Consider the following 24,608-nt stretch of genomic DNA (forward strand, 5'->3'; position numbering starts at 1 on the left):
TAAATTTGTTTCATGGTAAAACTGAGCGATGAAGAACTACATCTGAAGCCATACTTTGGACCTGAGGTATTGAAAGATCACTGTCCTCTGGCTACTTATCCCACCCACTTGACTCCACATCCTGCTGCCCCGTTGGTGGGACCACTCTCTTCATAGTATGACATTTGTAACTTTATCTATCACCTCTGGAGAATCACCTGTGTTGATTATAACTGATAGACATTTTACTTCCCTGATAGCTCAGTGGGTAAAGAACCTGCCTGCAATGCAGGAGATTCTGGTTCGATTCCTGGGTTGAGAAGATCTGCTGGAGAAGGGATAAGCTACCCACTCCAGTATTCTTGGGCTTCCCTTCTGTGGCTCAGCTGGTAAATTCTCCAGCAGTGAGAGAGACCTGTGTTCGATCCCTGGGTTGGGAAGATCTCATGGAGAAGGGAAAGGCTACTTACTCCAGTATTCTGGCCTGGAGAATTCCATGGACTATAGTCCATGGGATCACAAAGAGTTGGACATGACTAAGAGACTTTCACTTCACTTCAAAGATTTTACACATCATCTGTACCCTTCACAATAATACTTGTAGGAGTTACTATTATTCTCCTTTTATTAATAATGAAACAGAGCAATGATACTCTGGTAAAACAGTTTTATTAAAAAAAAAAAAGTCTGGATTTCTAGGGTTTGTCAAGTTCCACAGAGTAAATTCTCCCACCGTGCCTGGTTTAACCTACCAAGTTGAAACAACCAGTTCATAAAATTCCTAAACAATAATCTTGGCTGCAATACACCACTCAAACAGGATGGTGCTAACCAGGGAGATTTAGCAACTTCCTAAGGGTCGTATGACATATAGAAATCTAAGTGAGTGTTCCCCTTGAGGTCTGGGGACTCCGCAGCTGGGTCTCCTTCCTAGCACACTTCTCCTCAGTCTGTGTTTACTTATGCACTTGGACTCTGCCTGTCCCAACTTTATTCCCAACCAAAGAAGGAATGTAGCCGGGGCTCAGGTCCTCCTTGAACCCTTTCTGACCATTTTAGTTTGCATGGTTCTCTCTAGCACATTATCATGTATACACAGTTGCCTTTATACCAGTTTGGCACATCTGTTACCTTCTACTCATATATTAATGTTTTCTGTGTATTTGTCCTGGTTCCTTTTGTAACCACTTCATCTACTTCATAAAGAAGTGGGCTCTGATCTGTATTTCTGTATCCATGCAGTGTGCCATATACAAAATAGACATAATATTACGGAATGAATTGAAATTGTCTATGAATTAAAGATATCCCTATATACCAAGTTTGTAAAGCACAGGACTTGCAAACACAGTCTTAGGAACACAGTGACTAATGTAAATATGAAAGCACAAAAAAGAAAAAGTATGATTTGTGAGATAAATTCTCCTTTCTTGTGTTTTGAGTGTATGTAAACATCTCAGAAATTTCTCTCCTTATATTTCAATTAAACAGCCCTCTATATTCTTCCCCCTAATGGAGAGATATGGAGGTGGGTGTTTTCTATCTGTTTTTCTCTTCACTCTGAACCTTGGATGAAATAGTCAATGGGGTTAAAACTACAGGGGAGTTGAAGGAATAATGTTAATTCCCTCAAGACCTAGCTCTGGCATTTTATCTCCTCTGAGACGTTCAGGATCACAGCTCCTCTGTTTGTAAAGTGGTATGCTTTTCAACATGATTTGCACATCAACTTTTGGCAAAGGCTCTTTATTCAAAGAGAAAGACATATTTTTGAAACTATTGAAAGAGTCTCCGTAAAACTGAAATTAAATCCTTTCATTCTATGTTTAATCTTAGCCATCTTTCCAAAGCAAGGCATGAAAGAAGGGATTAATTTGAAATTTGGGCTGCCTTAGAAATGTAAAGGTCCTTGGGCTGTGTTTCTTCAAATGACCTGCACTATTTTAATCCAATGTAATTTATTTGGCTGTAGCTGAGAGAATGGCCTCTAAATCCCCTTTCAACATTTCTACACAGGTAGCACTCCCCTCTCTCCATCTCACTTCATCTGCAGAGGCCAGGTGAAAATGTGAGTAAAGGAGCTGCTGGAATATTTCTTTTCCTAACAAGTGTGATTTCAGGAAGTGACATCACTTGTCATTCATCTTCCTTCCCCAAGTGCTCCAGCTCAGTGAGAAAGTGAGATTCTCAGCTAGAGAATATACACAAATAAGCACAAGCTTCCTAATATTGAAACTGTACATATTTTATTGAAAACTGCTTTCTCTACCCAGCACCATACTGGAGCCATCTCACCCTAATTCGTCCCTGTCCATTTGATGAGAAAAAAACACAGAAGTAAACAAATAAATAATGTGAAAAGATGAAACAGTTGCTTAAATCCAGAAAGAATCTATGATATAATATTAATTTCCCATACAATTATCTTTATATATATTTTGCAAACATGAAAATTACCAACCTAGACTATAAAATGTAATTCAAATGCGAATGCATGTCGCTCAGTTGTGTCCGACTCTTTGCAACCCCGTGGACTGCAGCCTACCAGGCTTCTCTGTCCATGGGATTTTCCAGGCAAGAATACTGAAGTGGGTTACCATTTCCTTCTCCAGGGGATCTTCCCAACCTAGGGATTGAACCCAGGCCTCCTGCATTGGAGGCAGACGCTTTAACCTCTGAGCCACCAGGGAAGCCCGTAAAATGTAAAAACGCGGTTTAATTTACCTTCAGCTCACAATTCACAGCATCACAGTGAGATGGCTAGATAGCATCACTCACTCAGCAGACATAAATCTGAGCAAACTCTGGGGGACAGTGAAGGACAGAGAAACCTGGCATTCTGCAGTCCATGGGGTTGCAAAGGGTCGTACATGACTTAGCGACTGAACAACAGCATCAACACAATTCCAATGAACCAGGGATGTGAAAATGAATGAAGAGTATAAAAACCTGTATTTTTAATGAAATGATACACTTCATTGGAGGGGGCTGTTTGATATTCTCTTCTAGTATCTCTGCCTTCTTCCTTTCTTTTCTCCATACTCCACACCTGTCCTCTATGCAGGACAGAGTCAGCCCTCAACATACTGATGAATGAATAAAAAATGAACACATGATGCTGAGAATATAGATGGCTGGTTTCCCATAGCCCTCCAGTTTTATCCCACAGACACTTAAGTGACAAGAACAGACTGAACATCTGAAGCAGGTCTTGGTGTAGGGATGAAATGGGAGAACTTGTGGGGGGAGGCAAAATTGGGAGAGTTTGGAAACTGTTCATTTTATTACAAAGAAGCACAGTCTGGCTACTTAATGCCATGTCTAGATTAGAGCAGATTCATCCTGGGCATATAAATCAGTCAGGATAGCCATTATATTTGCTAATAAAGCCTTTTATCTTTTCAGTGAGTATTGGCTTAAATATTTAGAGGCTCTCTGATCTTTTCTTTGAGAATCAACTCTATCAGTATTCAGGCAAATAATCAGCTGGCTGTTTTTTTTTTTGTTGTTGTTTGTTTGTTTGTTTTTTAGTTGAAAGATAATTGCCTTAGAGTATTGGATTGGTTTCTGCCAAACATTGTGGCTGGCTGTTTTTGAAGACTTAGTAAAATAAAAGTTACAACAAGATCTAGGATGCTTTCTCTTTTTACAAAGCACATTAAGAGGCAATTGTTCATTGAATATCCCAGAGGAAACTTAAGTTCAAAGAGGTTAAGTGATTGTCCAAAGCTAAGACAGCACAGAGGCTAAAATAAAGGAGGCCAAGAGGAAGTGAATTAAACCAAATCCTTCTTGTTTAATTGTAGCTACTGACCTGTAACATGTACCTGAAGAGCCGACTTCACCCTCTAGGGGATAGATGAAATCCACACATTCTCTAAGAGGGTTGGAGGAAATAGAGGATTCATAAGTAGGGAAGAGTATTCTTTGCCAAATAGAGAAGCTGACAAAGAAATAAGTCTGGCTGTACAGCCTGAGGATCTGAGGATTTGACGTTAGATAATCTGATCTCAAACACTGAGGTTTCTTTCCCTCTCCATAGTTTCCTGCTAGTAAGAATGCACACATGATACTGCATGATAAATTAAAGGATTATGTTCATCTTATTCACATTTATACTGTTTAAATAAACAAGTTTTTTTTGCCATTTAATAGATAATCAATATTTAAACATACCTATATGTATTACTTTGGTCACCTAATGTGAACAGCTGACTCATTGGAAAAGACCCTGATGCTGGGGAAGAAAGAAGGCAGGAGGAGAAGGGGATGATAGAGGATGAGACGGTTGGATGGCATCACCGACTCAAAGGACATGAATTTGAGCAAGCTCCAGGAGATAGTGAAGGATGAGAAAGCCTGGTGTGCTGCAGTCCATGGGGTTGCAAAGAGTTGGGCATGACTTAGCAATTGAAAAACAAAAACAATATTTGTTTTAGAAAAGCTCATAGAATCAGCCACCAGAGTCAGACATGACTGAGCAACGGAACAACAACAAATTAAACAAATTAAAAGCAGAGGGAGCAGTGATAGACACAGCAGCACAAACAATCAAAACAGCTCTTCCCTGTCCCTGAAGGGCTTCCCTGGTGGCTCAGATGGTAAAGCATCTGCCTGCAATGTGGGACACCCAGGTTTGATCCCTGGGTCGGGAAGATCACCCACTCGAGTACTCTTGCCTGGAAAATTCCATGGACAGAGGAGCCTAGCAGGCTACAGTCTGTGGGGTCGCAAAGAGTCAGACATGACTAAGCGACTTCACTTTCTTTTCTTTCTTTCATACAATCAGCCAGCACAAGAGTTGACTACAATCTGTTATCAGAGAGAGACCTTTTGCTGCTGTTACAAATTACTTCAGCGCTGTTACTACATCTTCTCACAAGTTTCTTCAACAAATGGTGTCTAAACATGGCAATATTCTCCTCAAATATTATTTGAAACATGTAGGTTTGTTGGCCCATATATTGAATCCATCCCTATGATTTCTTGTAATTTTAAGCCTCTTTTGATTTTTTGTGCTGCTGTGTCTATCACTACTCCCTCTGCTTTTAATGTGTTGTTGTTCAGTCACTTAGTCATGTCCAACTCTTTGTTACGCCGTAAACTGCAGCATGCCAGGATTCCCAGTCGTTCACCATCTCCTGAAGCTTGCTCAAACTCATGTTCATTGAGCCAGTGATGCCATTCAACCATCTCATCCTCTGTCGTCCCCTTCTCCTCCTGCCTTCAATCTTCCCCAATATCAGGGTCTTTTCTAATAAGTCAGTTCTTCTCATCATGTGGTCAAAGGATTGGAGCTTTAGCTTCAGCATCAGTTCTTCACATGAATATTCAGGACTGATTTCCTTTAGGATGGACTGGTTTGATCTTGCAGTCCAAGGGACTCTCAAGAGTCTTCTCCAACACCACAGGTAAAAACGTCAATTCTATGGCGTGCAGCCTTCTTTATGGTCCAGCACTCACATCCATACATGACTACTGAAAAAAACCATAGCTTTGACTAGAAAGACCACTGTCAGCAAAGTAATGTGTCTGCTTTTTAATATGATGTCTAGCTTGATCATAGCTTTTCTTCCAAGGAGCAATCATCTTTTAATTTCATGGCTGCAGTCACTGTCTGCAGTGATTTTGGAACCTAAGAAAATAGTCTGTCATGTTTTCCATTGTGTCCTCATCTTTTGGCAAGAAGTGATGGGACCGGATGCCATGATTTTAGTTTTTTGAATGTTGAGTTTTAAGCCAGATTATCCACTGTCCTCTTTCACCTTCAAGAGGCTCTTTAGTTCCTCTCATTTTCTGGCATAAAGGTAGTGTCATGTGCATATCTGAAGTTATTGATATTTCTCCCAGCAATCTTGATTCCAGCTTGTGCTTCGTTCAGCCTGGCGTTTCTCATGATGTACTCTGCATATAAGTTAAATAAGCAGGGTGATAATATACAGCCTTGATGTACTCTTTTTTTCAATTTGGAACCAGTCTGTTGTTCCATGTCCAGTTCTAACTGTTGCTTCTCGACCTGCATACAGATTTCTCAGGAGCCAGGTAAAGTGGTCTGGTATTCCCATCTCTTTAAGAATTTTCTACAGTTTGTGTGATCCACACAGTCAAAGGCGATAGCATAGTCAATAAAGCAGAAATACATGTTTTTTATGGAATTCTCTTTTTTTTTTTTAACAATCCAATGGATGTTGGCAATTTGATCTCTGGTTCTTCTGCCTTTTATAATCCAGCTTGAACATCTGGAAGTTCTTGGTTCAATGTACTGTTGAAGCCTGGCTTGGAGAATTTTGAGCATTACTTTGCTAACATGTAAGTGCAATTGTGCAGTAGTTTGAACATTCTTTGGCATTGCCTTTCTTTGGGATTGGAATGAAAACGGACCTTTTCCAGTCCTGTGGCCACTGCTGAGTTTTCCAAATTTGCTGGTGTATTGAGTGCAGCACTTTCACAGCATCATCTTTCAGGATTTGAAATAGCTCAACTGGAATTCCATCACCCCCACTAGCTTTGTTCATAGTGATGCTTTCTAAGGCCCACTTGACTTCCCACTCTAAGATGTCTGGCTTTAGGTGAGTGATCACACCATTGTGCTTATCTGGGTCATGAAGATCTTTTTTGTACAGTTCTTCTGTGTATTCTTGTCATCTCTTCTTAATATCTTCTGCTTCTGTTAGGTCCATACCATTTCTGTCCTTTATTGTGCCCATCTTTGCATGAAATATTCCCTTGGTATCTGTAATTTTCTTAAAGTGATCTCTAGTCTTTCCCATTCTATTGTTTTCCTCTATTTATTGCATTGGTCCCTTTGGAAGGCTTTCTTATCTCTCCTTGCTATTCTTTGGAACTCTGCATTCAGATATATCTTTCCTTTTCTCCTTTGTCTTTTGCTTCTCTTCTTTTCTCAGCTATTTGTAAGGTCTCCTCAGACAAACATTTTGCCTCTTTGAATTATTTTTCTTGGGATGGTTTTGATTACTGCCTCTTGTACAATGTCATGAACCTACGTCCATAGTTCTTCAGGCACTCTATCAGATATAATCCCTTGAATCTATTTGTCACTTCCACTGCATAATCATAAGAGGTTTGATTTAGGTTATACCTGAATGGTTCAGTGGTTTCCCCCACTTTCTTCAATTTAAGTCTGAATTTGGCAATAAGGAGTTCATGATCTGAGCCACAGTCAGCTCCCAGTCTTGTCTTGTTTTTGCTGACTGTATAGAGCTTCTCCATCTTTGGTTGCAAAGAATATAATCAATCTGATTTCGATGTTGGCCATCTGGTGATCTCCATGTGTACAGTCTTCTCTTGTGTTTTGGAAGAGGGTGTTTGCTATGACCAGTGTTCTCTTGGCAAAACTCTGTTAGGCTTTGTCCTGCTTCATTTTGTACTCCAAGGCTAACCTTGCCTATTACTCCAGGTATCTTTTGACTTCCTACTTTTGCATTGCAGTCCCCTATAATGAAAAGGACATCTTTTTTTGGGTGTTAGTTCTAGAAGGTCTTGTAGGTCATCATAGAACCATTCAACTTCTGCTTCTTCGGCATTGGTGCTTGGCACATAGACTTGGATTACTGTGATATTGAATGATTTGCCTTGGAAATGAATAGAGATCATTCTGTTGTTTTTGAGATTGCACCCAACTAATGCATTTCTGACCCTTTTATTGACTATGAGGGCTACTCTATTTCTTCTAAGGGATTCTATGCACAGTAGTAGATATAATGGTCCTCTGAGTTAAATTCACCCATTCCAGTCCATTTTAGTTCACTGATTCCTAAGACGTCAGTGTTCACTCTTGCCATCTCCAGTTTGACCACTTCCAATTTACCTTGATTCAGGGACCTAACATTCCAGGTTCCTATGCAATATTGTTCTTTATAGCATTAGACTTTACTTTCACCACCAGACACATCCACAACTTGGTACTGCTTTTGCTTTGGCTCAGCGTCTTCATTCCTTCTGGAGCTATTTCTCCACTCTTCTCCAATAGCATATTGGGCACCTACCAACTTGGGGAGTTCATTATTCAGTATCATATCTCTTTGCCATTTCATACTGTTCACGGGGCTCTCACTGTAAGACTACTGAACTGGTTTGCCATTCCCTTTTCCAGCGGACCATGTTTTGTCCGAACTCTCCGCCATGACCTGTCCATCTTGAATGGCCCTACAAGGCATGGCTCATAGTTTCATTGAGTTAGACGAGGTTGTGATCCAAGTGATCGGTTTGGTTAGTTTTCTGTGATTGTGGTTTTCATTCTGTCTGCCCTCTGATGGGTGAGAATAAGAGGCTTGTACAAGCTTCCTGATGGGAGAGACTGGCTGTGGGTCAACTGGGTCTTGCTCTGGTCTGCTAGGCAGGGCCATGCTCAGTAAGTCTTTAATCAAATTTTCTTCTGATGGGTGAGGCTGTGTTTCCTCCCTCTAGTTTGGCCTGAAGTCAAACTATGGTAGGGATAATGGTGATAATAGTGACCTCCTTCAAAAGGACTTATGCCAGCATGCTGCAACTCCCAGGACTGCTGTAGTCAGTGCCCCTGACCCCGGGGCAGGCCACTGTTGACCCTTACCTCTGCCCGAGACTCCCGGACGCTCACAGGCAAGTCTGGCTCAGTCTCCTGTCACTGTTCCTTTCTCCTGGGTCACGGTACACACAAGGTCTTGTTGTGCCCTCCAAAAGTCTGTTTCCCTGGGGGTTGGTTCTCAGTCCTTTGGCCAGATCCCCAGGTTGGGAAATCTGTTGTGGGCCCTAGAACTTGTGCAACAGTGTGAGATCTTCTTTGGTCTAATTGTTCTCAGTTTGTGGGTTGTCTGCTCGGCAGCTCTATAGCGGCACTAATGGTGACATCCTCCAAGAGGACTTATGCCACGTGCTGGGCCTCCCAGGTCTGCTGCAGCCAGAGCCCCTGTCCCCATGGAAGGTCACTGCTGACCCACGCCTCCACAGGGTCTAGGGGCCTCCTTAACCAAAGTGAAAGGGTAGCAGGCTCCTCTGTCCATGGAATTCTCCAGGCAAGAATACTGGAGTGGGTTGCCATTTCCTTCTCCAGGGGATCTTCCCAATCCAGGAATTGAACTCAGATCTTCTGAATTTCAGACAGATTCTTTACCAAGTGAGCTACAAGGGAAATCCCCTGCTTTTAATTAGTGCATCTTTTATTCTCTATGCTCCTTTCTCTGTTTTTTTTTTTTTTTTTTTCTTTTCCCTTTTGCTTTACTTTCTCTTCATAGCTTTACAAGCCTCATAAACTTGGATAAAAGACATTGATTTTAAAAAGCTCTTGATGCTTCTTGTGTTCTCTGCCACTTATTTACTCTTGGATTCAGTGCACATTCATTGAGCACATTTTTTTACAGCTTAAAATCTGGTGTTTATTAAATGTGCACAATATTTGGATGTAATTGGCATTTTACAAAAATCATTAATGCCCATTACAAATAACTTATTTGGACAGCCTCAAAAATAGTTGGTAAACCTTAAAATACTGAGCACATATTATAGGCTGGCTGGGCTCTAGGAATAAAATCATGGACAGAACCTGGCACTACCTTTTCTCAGGTAGTATAAGCCCAATGGAGAAGACAGACATTATTAAAGAATCACAAATAATAAATGCAAAACCACAGCCATCACTAATAGTAAGAGGAAGAGATATGTCCTTCAAATAAGAGGATGTGGCCTAATTACACTTTCATGGAAAGCTTCCCCAAGAAGGTGACTACTGAACTGAGATCTCAAAGATGACTAGGAATATACCAAGCAAAGCAGAGAGAGGAAGTGCAAAAGACCTGCGGTTGTGGTAGTGGAGGGGAGCGGGAATAGTGCAAGGATACAAGGCACATATGGAAAACTGAAAGGAAGCCAGTGGCACCAACAGGGAGACAGGGAGGAAAAGTATGGCCCACAATCCAGGTTAAAGACAGTCATACTGAGTTCAGTTCAGTTCAGTCACCCAATCATGTCCGACTCTTTGTGACCCCATGAACTGCAGCATGCCAGGCCTCCTTGTCCATCACCAACTCCCGGAGTCCACTCAAACTCATGGCCATTGAGTTGGTGATGCCATCCAGCCATCTCATCCTCTGTCGTCCCCTTCTCCTCCTGCCCTCAATCCCTCCCAGCATCAGGGTTTTTCCAATAAGTCAGCTCTTCGCATGAGGCAGCCAAAGCATTGGAGTTTCAGCTTCAACATCAGTCCTTCCAATGAACACTCAGGACTGATCTCCTTTAGGATGGACTGGTTGGATCTCCTTGCAGTCCAAGGGACTCTCAAGTCTTCTCCAACACCACAGTTCAAAAGCATCAATTCTTCGGCACTCAGCTTTCTTTATAGTCCAACTCTCACATCCATACATGACCACTAAAAAACCATACCCTTGACTAGACAGACCTTTGTTGGTAAAGTAATGTCTCTGCTTTTGAATACGCTATCTAGGTTGGTCATAACTTTCCTTCCAAGGAGTAAGTGTCTTTTAATTTCATGGCTGCAATCACCATCTGCAGTGATTTTGGAGCCCAGAAATATAAACTCAGCCACTGTTTCCCCATCTATTTGCCATGAAATGATGGGACCAGATGCCATGATCTTAGTTTTCTGAATGTTGAGCTTTAGACAAACTTTCTCACTCTGCCTTGTAAGCCAACAGAACTTACAGCTGAAGGATGGATTCCAGTTCCACAAGGCCATCAATCCGCCCAATGACTGCCAGGCTTTTTTTTTTTTTGGTAGCAAAATTCAAATTCCAAATTGTCTTCATTGGTGTCTAAATTTGTGGTAGTTCCAAATGGATGGTGGGTTCAAATATCCTTGTGCCAACAAGTCTAGGATCTTATGCCCTAGGTTCGTGTGACTTTTAGCAGGTAGGGACAATTTCTTTTTAAAAAGTTACACTTTGAATTAAGCTACTTACGGACATAATGGATTATAAATAACATGATGTGAGCTACTGAAAACCACTTTACTGTTTATGTGTGCAATAATAAGGTGCAGTATAATTTATGGTTTACAAATTTATAGACCCAGAGTCAGAGCTCCAGAATACAGCATGTAGAATAGTTTACTTTAAAAAATTAATTTATTTTATTTATTTGTTTATTTGTTTTCCCGGGGGAGCTACACTGAGTCTTTATTGCTGTGCTCGGGCTTCCTCTAGTTCCAGTGAGCAAGGGCTACTCTTTGCTGCAGTGGGTGGGCTTCTTATCGCAGGGGCTTCTCTTGTTGTAGAGCACAGACCCTAGAGTGCACGGGACTCAGTAGTTGTGACACACAAGCTTAGTTGCTCCGAGGCATCTGGAATCTTCCTGGACTAGGGAACCCGTGTCCCCTCCACTGGCAGGTGGATTCTTATCCCCTGCACCACCAGGGAAGTCCTAGAATAGTTTTCTTATAACGTTCAGTTTTCCTTCTAAAATTGGCTACTGAAAAATTTACTTTTGCATTTCTGTGGCAACACCAGTACCTGTTCTTAGTATATCAGAATTCAGAAATCACACAATTTCAGAATTGGACGCAATCTCCATAGACCTTCTAGTTTGCCTCCTCTGGAAACAGTCATGTCTATCCATCTGGGCAAGGTGGAAGTCTTCCCTTTAATAAAAAGATATCTGGAAAAATATTTCCTCTCAGAATGAAGGTCTGATATGTAGCAATTCTTGCAGAGTTCCACCCCGAAACATTGCCTGTATTTGTCAAATATCCTCTTGTACTTGTGAAAATAGTCCCAAGTTTTCATATTATTGAGGATACCCTGGGAGTTTTTAGGGCAGTTCCCTATAGGGGATTAGTTGTGTATGTAAGAATGACTGAAACTTCAGCAGCATCAGAAAAATTATCTGCTAAGCCTTGAGATAAGGAATAGGTTTCTGAATTAATTTATGCAAACTAGACCCATAAATATGAAGTGTAAAGAACACATGTGAAAAATGGGATGATAATTAGATCATAAAAAGCATTTGATATATCAGAACGTAAGCTTGGAGACTGAAAAGGACAATCTGTCTTGCATCACAAACAGAAAAAGATTGTAAATATAATCATGAAGTTTTGCTCAAAATAAAGACAAATTCACATACTTTTGAGGGAGTAAAAGAGGAATAAGTCAACAGAAGCAAATAAACTCTCAGTATATAATATGATCAGTCTGCTCTTTGCATCATGATTTTATGATTTGATATGCTACCACTTAGTGCTTAGAGATTTACTGAGAAAGGAATGCCTGCATAGGAGGTGACACCAGTCGTAAAGAGCACGCCTGCCAGTGCAGGAGACATATGAGAGTTGCGTTCGATCCCTGGGTCAGGAAGATCCCTGGAGGAGGGCATGGCAACCCACTCCAGTATTCTTGCCTGGAGAATCCCATGGACAGAGGAGGCTGGCGGGCTACAGTCCATAGGTTGCAAAGAGCAGGACCCGACTGGAGTGACTTAGCACTCATAAAACTGCAACAGTGTATCTGCATTTTGTCATAAACTAGCCTCTTTAGTTTGGGGACAAGAAAAAAAAAATTCTCTCCTTCTTGCCATCTGTGGCTTTCCCTCTGAGATTTCCTCACTCAAATTATGACACCCTGACTCCTCCAGGGAGTGGTTTGTAAATGACAATCCTCTGAGCCCCATATAGAATTTATTTGAAAATTAATTCCTCCATGTATAAGCAACAAATAAATAGATACAGGTCTAGGACATACCAAATCACCTTTAATGTCATTCAATTCTTCTGGAAAAAAAAAAAAAAAGGAAACTAATCATTCACTGCAAGCCCAAATCTGCCATGGAAACGATAGCAAAAAATGAATAGCAGCAAGAAATTATGTGACAGATTGTGTGACAATTATTAGCATAGAAATTCAGAGCAAAGGGATGATTGTTCCAAGGGGATGAAATGGCAATAATTTATTGAGTGCTAACATGTGCTAAAGGGCTTCCCTGGTGGCTCAGTGGTAAAGAATCCACCTGCCAATGCAGGAGATCCAGATTTGATTCCTGGGTTGGAAAGATCCCCTGGAGAAGGAAATGGAACCCCACTCCAGAGAATCCCATGGACAGAGGAGCCCGGTGGGAGACAGTCCATGGGGTCACAGAGTGGACACGACTTAGTGACTAAACAACAACACACGCTACGGCCCTTCTCAGTGTTCTCCACAAATTATCTCATTCCGTCTCACGATGGCCTAATGAGATGCTGGTGCTATTAATCTCAATTCACAAAAAAGAAAACTGAAGCTCAGAGGGTTTTAGTGCTCATGGTCACAAGTAAGTTGATCCAAGTTCAAACTCAGACAGTGTGACCTGTCAAATAAGGCTTTTGAGGCTTTATCTTGGACTTCAGCCACCTGGCAACCAGGGGTCACCCAAGAAAGAGCTTTCTCATCCCAAGCCCAGCTTTGGTCAGGGTAGAAAATGTGTTAAATGGTAACCTAACTGTAATGTCTGTGAAGCCCTCCTAAATACTTACATGTACTAAACTTCAGACTTTCGTTAGCTATTCTTTACCTTTTCAAACCAGTACTATTTAAAAATGTCCATAGCTCCTTTTCTTCTCTCTTTTTGTTTTAACGTTTTGTTTTGTACTGGGGTGTGGTCTGCTAGCAATGTTGTGATGGTTTCAGGTGAAGAGTGAAGGGGCTCAGCCATACACAGGCAGCCACAGCTCCTCTTCAAAAGGTCTTTCACCAGATGATGTTTAATAAGGCTAAGAGAGTTCAAAACCACAGAATCAACACCTGGAAATCTCAGGTCTTTGACTCACAGAATTGTGAGAGACCTCAGGAGCCATTTAGTTGACAGAAGGACTAAGAATGTCCAAGAGAAGTGAAACGACTTCCTGTGAAGGCACCCAGCATGGCAACCTCACAGCCATCATTAGAAGCCAGGGTGGCCATCGACGATGTAAGAATTACAAATTATTCATTCTGTATCAAGCTGAAGGGCGTATCTTATATCTTATATCTTATCTTATAATATCTTATAATTTTCACAGTATTATGTGTGGTGCCAGACCCTCCCAATTTTTAACTAGTTCATGGGAGTAACCAAGAGGTATAACAAGTCTTTTAGCTTATTTGGCAGCATGCACCACACTATAAGCTACAAGATATATTTTTCATAACAAAATTGTATCCAATCTGTCCTTTCTTGAATTATGCAGGATGGTCTTCTAGCCTCTGTTTATGCAAACACATGAGTTTCAACATTTTCACCTTATTTTGGGAAGACAACAAGTGATCAGGCTTTCATTGTTAAAAATGAATGATTCTACGTTTCATAGATATAAAAATTAAATAAGCGATGAGTAGAATGAGCAGCAGGGAAGAAATAATTCCCTTTTTTATTTATATTATTGTTTTTATTTTGGTAGAGCCCTGAGTTCATCTGAACGAGAAGCACCGATTTCAGAGGTCTAAACTGCACTGCTTATTGAAATGTTTGGTTTTCTCAGGACAGTCTAAGGGACAGGAGGCTTGGGACTTGAAAAAGAGATGAGAGAGAGGTCTGAGGGTACTGATATAGACCGGCATGGGACAAGATGATCTGTGAGAACTTTCTAGGGGTAGGGATGGCTGAAGAAATTAAAGACTTGTAGTGGGTAAAATCCATGTGCTGTATGGATATACTGTATGGATATACAATCCATGTGCCGTATAGATATACTGCTATACAGCAAGCCTGAACAAGGGGGCTCAGTGTCTGGTGAGAAGGTGTCCAAGTGTAGGGTGAGCAAGGCAGAGGAAACAACAGCCACAGATGGAAGCAGGAGAGGGAGGGCAGAGGACTGTGCTTATTTCATAACATCAATACTAAATTTACAGGGAACAGGAAGCTTTACAGGTGTTTCTGCTTACATTTTAGAATTCATTGCCCACATTTTATTTCTGGGCTGCACTGCCTGGCAAGCAGAGCATCTTAGCTCCCTGATGGGGGATCAAACCCATTCAACTCCTGGGAATTCCCTGCCTTTTTACATTTATAACTTCCCATGGGTGCCAAACTAAATGCTCTTAGGACATTTCTAATATTTGTAAGTCATTAACTAAAAAAAAAAAATCTCAACTATTCAACCACTGTCATATATCTAAATTTTATTTAAAAATTAACGTTTTTAAATGTCGGTACTGTGTATTCAATGACATAAGCAGGTATAGAAAGTTATTTGCTTTTACATTTAACAGCAAAGTGGTCACTGAGATAGGAAGCACTTGGAACCACCAGCAATTTTCTTTAGTTAGAATTTCCATTTTTAAGAAACAAGGTTGCAGCAGTTAAAGGTGGTATTTATAGCACATATAACACATTGTACACAGTCTACTGGTGGACTGAAAGTACTCAGTTTCATCAAAATTTTTTAATTCATCATCAGATATACAACAAATGTCATGGGCTGAAAGTTAACATTTTGATGTGACTGAAAGGGTATATTATTAGTTATAAGTCCTTTATTCCAATTAATTTTAATGTCAATCATTTTTGTTCTTTATTCGTTGAAATATTTTACATACCTATACATAAATCCCTTATAGGTAATGAATCTACTAAGTGTCTGTTTTATTTGTCTTGTATATCTTCCTATTAATGTTAATTTTTCTAAGGGTTCTTTTTTGTCTCTTCTTTTTAAAATATCCTCATAAAATAATAAGTGCAGTAAAATAAATTACAGATATTTTTTCTTAGTTGAGGTATTATAATACACACTAAACACAATGTCTGATTGTATATTACTACTGAGTGACTGAACTGAACTGAACATTACTACAAATAATGATATGAAGAGGATCAGAGAACACTTTTGCATTTTTACTGTCACCAGAACTCTGGTGATAGTAAAAGTTTTGCTTGTTATTGTTTTCTAAAAGTGAAATGAAGAGAAAGCATTCTCTGTAATTAGAGGACTTAGATATTAGGTTTCATATGGAGAAAAGATTGAAGACAACTCAATCTCTTTCCTCACTCCCTCTAACACACATGCACACACACACAGACACACACACACACACACACACACATACTACATAACAGATGACCTTTCACGTATGTTTTATGGCAAATCTGTCTTCAAAATACTTGGCAAGCAGCTATGCATTATTGGAAAATTAACATTACAATTATAAAGTTAATATTTACCTTAATATTTTAACTGCAAAAATTAAAAAAAATTATTTAACTTTTCAGGGTAAAGCTATTATGTAAAACAAGGCACATTGTGTTTTAAAAGTCATTTTCACATGCTACTTTTTAGTTTTTGATATTTAAAAAAATTATAGTCTTGTGCTTTTACTTTACATATGCAACTCCAATCGACTTTGTTCCACTTTCCAGCTCATTTTTATGATCTAAAAAGTGTGGCCAAACAATCATAAAAGAGCAGGAGACACTACTGTCCAGAAACTAAATGTTCAAATTACACTCTGTCTGCCTCTCTGATGAATTGATAAATGAGAATCCAGTCAGAGACATCACAATAGCACAATTTCCCAAACAATCTATGCAGAAAAGACACTGCTTAGACACTTAGAGGCACATACAAGATCAGCATTCCCATCTCAACTGTGTGTTTACAGAACATCGGAAACACTGGTACTTCTTTTTGAGTCGTTAGGCTTGACAGAATATATTTTGACGACTTGAATACTATTCTAGAAAAGCAACAGAATAAACTCTGGGTGCTTCAGAATCAAGTGATTTACTATGTGGATTATTCAGGTTGTTGGGCTTAACATCGTAGCTGCAGACCTGGGATTGCCGTGCAATCACACGTTTAAAGTGAGATGAATTGGCACTCACAGTTGTGGCAGGTGGCCCCACTGTATCCAGTCTCATCGCAAGTGCATTTGAAGCTGTCCCATGTTTGAGAGCACTTCCCACCATGCTCACAGTGATTGGGCACACATCTGTCAGAGAAAGAGACAAACAGAAATAAACCAACAAGCAAATGAGATTTATGAGTGGCCAAATTCCAAGCTGTCTGGGCCATATATCATTTCAATGCCAGGTTGCCTTAACAAGGCAATTAATCCTTGTTAGTTTAAGCAGATTAATATGATTCATGATGGAAGGTGCCAAACACACAAAAGATGATGTATCACAGGCATGGTGTTTCCCATTTTTGAGTAAACAGTAGAAATTAACAAACAGTTGAGAGGTTCATTTACATATCACAGATTCATTTTATTTTCTTTTGCACAAAGACACTAGTTAAATTTCCTCCCAGTGAGAGACAAAACATTAGCCATCTTGTTTTCTGCACTATCTTTTATCAAAGCCAATAGTACCAAGTGAGAAAGGCTTTTGTTTTTTAACAGCAATTTGAGTCTCTGAAATGCTCATAAGAAATAGAATGTACTAGCCTTATAAGAAAAGATTTCTAAGTCTTCCTTACCCCTTCTCTTATGCCCTTCTGGCTAAGAAAAACCACATACATAACGAGGTAGCAAGTATAATATAGGGGGAAAGTACAGGTTTGTATTCAAATCTTTGTTTTTGCGTTTCCTTGATGGCCAATTGTGATAATGTAATGTAACCTTTCTAAGCTTCACTATTCTCATTTGAAAAATGAAGTAATTATACCTACCTGATAAATAGTTTTGAGGTTAGGAGATAACGTTCATAAAGTAGGTACTTAATAAGCAAGAAATAGAGGGCCAACAAGCAGAAGCTAGGAATATCTAAACCACAACTTGCAGGGCACAATTTTATACTTTGCCTGTATCCTAGACATAGTTAAGTTGGAATCAGCTCTGGAAAACTGTTTCAATAGCACAAATTACTTTCTTCTTACGTATTAGCATTCAAAAAAATGTCTAGATTTGAATGGGAAATTACCTAAAGCAGAAAAGTCCACCCATATTAAAAAGGCAGAACCCATAATAGTGGGTCACAGGTTGATTGACAGAGAAACACCCTTCAAACATCAATAATCATAAAAGCCTGGTAGTGTCTTGCTGCAAAATAAAACAGGACTGACCTCAGAGATACTATTCTCCATTCCCTGTTCTTAATTTACCGTCAGCCATGCCTAAAATTACCCTAGTAGGGCATAGCCCAATTTGGCATGAAATGCTGTTCCTCTCTAACTCTTTACAAATCTTTCATCAGGCAACAAATAATTATCGAGCACTGTGGGAAACAAGATAAATCAGATTCCATCTGCTGCCTTTCAAGAGCTAAAGCCTAGAAAAGTAAAACATTGTATCCACAAAAATCATCATACAAGGTGGAAATAAAAAGTGCCATGAGGTAGGGACTAGTAATACACTATGGAGTTTCCCATGAGGGGTCTAGCTCACAACGCTTCTAGTGGAGCCTCAGTGAATGGACAGACTGTAAGAGAAGAACACGAGAGGAAGAACATCATGAAGGGAAAATACAGCATCGGAAGAGGATAATGATGGACTTTCATGAGGTGGGATGGAAAATTCACTCTACATTTAATAGGCACTTATATTCCATCTGAATTTGAACTGGGTGTTACTCAGGCTCCAAAGGTGTGTCTTCTCCAAAGACCCTATAACTTACATGGAGGTGGGAGATAAGATTGATGCAAAATGCAATACCAAGATGAATTTGATGAGTCATCAAAGCATATGAAATGTTACAGCAATGTGGAGACTAGAGTAGTTATGGGTAAAATATAAATAAAGGGTCTAATAAAGTTTACAGCATTTCACTTGTGCCTTAAAAGAGGACTTGCATTTTTTATAATTAAAATGTTGAAAACTGTTCCCAGCAGAGGACTCAAGAAAGCAGCAAGGAGGAGGCAGAACCATGGTCAGTGAGTGGGTGCTCTGGGGTTGTTCAGGTATATTGACATAGCAAATTCCCTCTACAGGTGCGCAGGTACAGACCTCAGCCGAAGGCATTCATATACAATAGTCCTGATTCTCCAGACCATGGGAGGAAGCAAGGATACAGACACCCCAACATTACATAAAGCTAAAAATCATCTTTGATGCTTAATTTGGGATTTCAGTACTTAAATGCCTTTGTATGGTATGTTTACCTTCTAATTTGTTATGTTTAATAATAACTCAGGCTAATAGTGAAAGTAATTTACATCAGCTCATTATATCAATTAATTCAGGGGGAAGTAGTACAGAGTGTACTGTGTCTCAAAGGAAAACCTTGTTGGAATCTAAATGTGCTCTAAATAACATACAAATGAGAAAATCTACGTCAAAATGATTCAAATAAAAAGATTGGTGTGCACTCACACACACACAAGAACCATGTAATGGTCAAGTGAGATTAACTGAATATTTCTAAAGTTCAGTATTAAGAATTTCTTTAAAAGAGATCTTTTATTCAAATAAAAGTTTAATATTACTGTTTGTTTCTTAAAATTTATATTTTTAAATTGACATGACCCTTATGTTGATTACTAGCATTTTAATTCTTAATGGTGATAAATATTTTATTTCTACATCAAGCTGATTCAAATATAATATATTTCAAACCATAATATTTTATCACTATATTAAAAAAATGTTAGGACCAGTTACTAAGCAAAACAAAATATGAATTAACCTAGCTTCCCCGTTCCTAATTATTTATGTCTTCTCTCACCCTCTTATGGAGCCATCTATTTATGTCCAGTATACCACTGGGCTTCACAGGTGGTCACTAGTGGTAAAGAATTCACCTGCCAATACAGGTAGACTCAAGAGACCTAGGTTTCATCCCTGGGTTGGGAAGATCTGGAGGAGGGCATGGCAACCCATGCCAGTACTCTCGCCTAGAGAATTTCATGGGCAGAGCAAACTGACAGGCTACAGTCCATAGGGTCGCAAAGAGTAGAACACAACTGAAGCGACAATGTGCATACACACACTGGCACAATATACCATTATCACATTGTTTAGTTATTATTGTTTGAGCATCAGTCTCTTCTAAAGTGTGAGACTCTTCAGTGAGGGATTCAGATCTTTTGTTTCTTAGCATGACAAGGTGTGTAGTCCATTCAGTACATGCCTATTGACAGGCTGAAGGGATGGATGAACTCAGTGTTAGGAATTTACACCAAAGAACTGAAATAATTTCGGAGAAAACATCTCTTTTACTACAAGTGATATCGATTATTCCTATCTACGATTATAGTCTTAAATCCAGACTCTTGCTCTGGTGAACTAATTATTTTAGTAGGTCACAGGAAATGTATAATTTGTTTTAGAGCATGTCCTAACTTGAAAGTTTGGTTCACATCAAAAATGAATCAAAATGACTTTGCTGCCCCAACTTGAGAGCTACTTGACCAGGATGAGGAACATACAGGGGAGAAGCTGACAGGTGTCAATTTGCTGTGATCAAGAGGCTCCAGGAGAAGAGGCGGCATTCAGTTAACTCTGTCCTGAGGTTATTTGCAGCTGGCAAGCACTGGGCTGCCAACCGGGCAGTCTGAGAGACCCCGATCCTTCCTACACAACGGCTCTGACTGGAGGTGCAGGCGTAGGGGGACAGAGACCACCCTGGGGCTTGCAAGATAGATGAACATCTGGCCCAGTGGTCTGGCCAGACCTGCGGTGGCTGGCAGGCACTAAGGGAGACAGGACCACGTGCTCATGGATGGCCAAGACATAGCACTTGAAAGATAGGATGAGGGCCACAGGCTGGGCAGGATCCGGCTGCTCGGCCTCCTCTGGCTTGGCTGCCGCTCCTCGGCCGGCATGGCCCTGCCTTTTGAGGGCAGACGTCAGGATCTTCTTGGACTCGGGGATCAGGTCACCCACTCCACAACACCACGCTTGTGCTTCATCTTGTACACCTGGCATCAGAGTCTTTCAGGCAGAATTCTCCTTTCAATTGTGGCAATTCTTTCCAAAATGCTTCAGAACCCACAAGCTATATTTTGGAAGTCCAAATATATAACACACACTCAATATAAAGTCAATCAATATGAAGAGAGTGGCTGGATGGATGCAAGAACTCTATCCAGGGTTATGGATGACAGGTGCAGTTTAGTTTACCCTGAGTATCTCTTTTATTCCTATGCTTGATTTTAACTGTAAAGCATTGAGAAAATTCGTGTTCATAAATAAAAGAAACTGAAAATCATACCAGATGTGTCTGTAGCAGCTCACTTTGTAGTCCATGGACACTATTTAAACAGGGATGGTAGAATAAATTTTACTTCAAATTAAAAAAAATGCTAATCTGACAGCATAACTGAGTGCATTGGTAGCCTTCAAAGCATTTTGAAGGTGTGTTATTTTCTTCTCTACAAAGTAGGCTCCAGTCCATGGGGTTGCGAAGAGTCGGACACGACTGACCGACTTCACTTTAACTTTCACTTCACTATTTTCTTCTCTACAATATTTAAAAGTTAAAATAGCTGTATTTATTCTTCAAAATTTATTTTATTGAAATATACTTCATTTACAATGCTATATTAATCTCTACACTACGGCAAAGTGATTCAATTATTGTTGTCATTCAGTCACTCAGTTGTGTGTGACTCTTTGTGACCCCATAGACTACCATGCCAGTCCTCCCTGTCCTTCACTGTCTCCTGGAGTTTGCTCAGACTCACGTCGATTGAGTCGATGATGCCATCTAACTATCTCATCCTCTGTCATCCCCTTCTCCTGCTGCCTTCAATCTTTCCCAGCATCAGGGTCTTTTCCAATGAGTCGGCTCTTTGCATCAGGTGGCCAAAGTACTGGAGCTTCAGCTTCAGCATCAGTCCTTCCAATGAACATTCAGGGTTGATTTCCTTTAGGATTGACTGGTTTGATCTCCTTGCAGTCCAGGGGACTCTCAAGAGTCTTCTCCAACATCACAGCTTGAAAGCATCAACTCTTCAGCACTCAGCCTTCTTTATGATCCAACTCTCACATCCGTACATAGATACATATATATATATTCTTTTTTTATATTATTTTCCATTATGATGTATCACAGGATATTGGATATATTTCCCTGTGCTATACAGTAAGAACTTGTTGTGTATCCTTTGTATATATGAGTAGCATCTGCTAATCCCAAACTCCCGATCCACCCTCCCCACCTCCTTTCCCCTTGGCGATCATGAGTGTGTTCTCTCTGTTGGTGACTGTGTTCCTGTTTCATAGATAAGTGCACTGGTGTCATATTTAAGGTGCTACTGTTGAGCATCTTCTCTTGTTGGACACCTGTTTTTTCTTTAGAGAAATGTCTATCTATGCCTCCTGCTCATAAAATAGTTTTAAATAAAATTAAAATAAAAATTTTGCCTTATCCTTACAATTCATGCAGCTGGTCAGAGATCCTGGCTTTAATCACAAGCTTCCAGGGATTTCCAGTTTGCCACAGTAGGATCTCAAAGAAGGAGGACACCAGGAAAAGAAACGGCCCAAGAACAGGGAACAGAGAGGAGACAGCGTGTGGAAAGGGCACATTTGATCTATGCTGCCATTTATCCTGAGATTGTACTCTTTGTGTAGGCTCTCCTACCATTTTTTATATGATGCATTCAGAGTGACAACATAATAATCTCCTAATCTTAGTTAGTAGGTTTAATCATTTCAGAATCTGACTATAGACCTCATGTAATTTATAGGAAGTCATCACTGACTACAAAGGCAGTTTCATTCCACCTTAAAATGAAGCTCCCTGCTTTTAAACTCAGAGTCAGCCAAGGTTCTCCAGCTGTTTCATGCTTGCAAAGAGGCCAGTACCAAGGTACTTAACCTGCTTTCAGATTGCACAGATTTTATACCTGGACATTACATTTGCCACATTCTAAACTTTAGGGGAAAAAAAATTCAGGTTACTTATGGAGTATTATGTGAACTATTGGAAAATTAAAGTGATTTATAAATTGCTACCTTAGCATAAATGAGCTTCTGAATTTATGATTTTTTCTGTTCATCTCAGTTCCCAATTTTACTTCTGTTTATCAAGACAAGAAATTCATTTTGAAACTTTGGTTTCTTAAGTGTTATTTTTAATACTCCTGGCTCTCAGAGCTATTTCCGCTATCATGGTAGGGTTTTCTTCTGCATTACCTTCAATATTGATCTCAAAAATATTTTAGTACTTTTATTCTCACTCTAATTAGATTTTAATATTATTTGAAGGCATACTCTCTATGGAGCATATATTACTGCCTTATATTTGTTCTGTTCAAACTGAAGTTATATAGAGAAATAATCATAATTTTAGGAACTAATTTAGTATTTCATTACTACATAACTTAGTTTTATAGTTGCATAACCAGAAAAGCTAGTGTTATATTGATGGTGCTCCTTCAACAAGCATTTACTTATAGAAATATTTAAATATAGATATGGGCTTGGACTGCAAGGAGATCCAACCAGTCCATTCTGAAGGAGATCAGCCCTGGGATTTCTTTGGAAGGTATGATGCTAAAGCAGAAACTCTAGTACTTTGGCCACCTCATGCGAAGAGTTGACTCATTGGAAAAGACTCTGATGCTGGGAGGGACTGGGGGCAGGAGGAGAAGGGGACAACAGAGGATGAGATGGCCAGATGGCATCACTGACTTGATGGACGTGAGTCTGAGTGAACTGCGGGAGTTGGTGATGGACAGGGAGGCCTGGCGTGCTGTGATTCATGGGGTCGCAAAGAGTCGGACACGACTGAGCGACTGACTGAACTGAACTGAACTTAATGGGCTTCCCAGGTGGTGCTAGTGGTAAAGAACCAGCCTGCCAATGCAGGAGACTCAAGAGACACAAGTTCAATGCCTGGGGCAGGAAGATCCCATGGAGGAGAGCATGGCAACCCACTCAGTATTCCTACCTGGAGAATCCCCATGGACAGAGGAACCTGGCAGTCTTACATTCCATTGGATTGCAAAGAGTCAGAAATGACTGAAGCAACTCACAGCTGAAGCATGCTCACACGCACAAATGTAGATATATTTACTATACTTCATAAATTATAAATTATGCCTAAAACTTCCATTAAAAATTATCAGGTATCTTTGGTTCATATCTGTCTAAAAATTGTATGTTTTTCCACTAACCATTTAAATCATTAATTTTAGCCTTACAATATAAACATCTTAAGAATAATTTCTATTATAATAAATGTGAGTTTATTTTATTTGGTAATTTATTTTGAAGTATAATTTTATAATTTTAAAATATGTTACCCATAATTTTATGAATATAACATCTTTTAAGACATTATAGGCTCATAGGAGGAGAGGGAGATGCAAGATCATTAGTCCCTGTTTCCAGGTGCTGGAACACTCTGTTTAACCTGAATATACAACAGTAAGCTCTTTATAATCAGAACCTGCTCCAGTTACTCTAAAACAAACTATGGAGAAGCAAAGAATAAAGCAAATTTTGTCCTTAAGAAATTGTACTTGCTTTTAAAACATGTAAATAGCAAGTCAGGTCTCTCTATGCTTAATATTAAAAACTTTGCTACAGGATTAAGGCGATATACCACTATTATATGAGTATACTAAGGTTTTATGGAAAAGTTCACTTCTTGAAAAGAAATATAAACTTAGCTTAGTCTGGAAAGTGGAGGAGCACCTTTCCACATGGAGGGAATCCAGGGGCCTGGGCCAGTATGACTTAGTACAAAAGGTGGGTATGCAATAATGGATTGTCAAATTTGGCTAGAGATGAAAATCTGCATTCAGGAGGGAGGGTTACAGCAGAAAGTACGGCTGTCTGACCAAGCCC

The 24,608-nt window shown here is 39.8% G+C and overlaps 1 protein-coding gene and 1 non-coding gene across 4 annotated transcripts in view; both read right to left on the reverse strand.

Moving 5' to 3' along the window:
• The window catches only part of CNTNAP2 (contactin associated protein like 2), a 2,326,438-nt gene that overhangs the window by 885,123 nt on the left and 1,416,707 nt on the right, over window positions 1–24,608 (reverse strand). For all 3 annotated transcript variants that reach the window (XM_027538737.1, XM_027538738.1, XM_027538736.1), the window contains exon 12: window positions 16,756–16,862. In XM_027538737.1, the coding sequence (XP_027394538.1) occupies window positions 16,756–16,862 (107 nt within the window). The remainder of the gene's footprint in view (window positions 1–16,755; window positions 16,863–24,608) is intronic.
• TRNAW-CCA lies at window positions 2,598–2,669 on the reverse strand. The gene has a single exon. It is a non-coding gene; the product is annotated as a tRNA-Trp (tRNA).

Source organism: Bos indicus x Bos taurus, chromosome 4 (assembly GCF_003369695.1).
Source record: "Bos indicus x Bos taurus breed Angus x Brahman F1 hybrid chromosome 4, Bos_hybrid_MaternalHap_v2.0, whole genome shotgun sequence".
In the NCBI taxonomy this organism is placed as follows: Eukaryota; Metazoa; Chordata; class Mammalia; order Artiodactyla; family Bovidae; genus Bos; species Bos indicus x Bos taurus.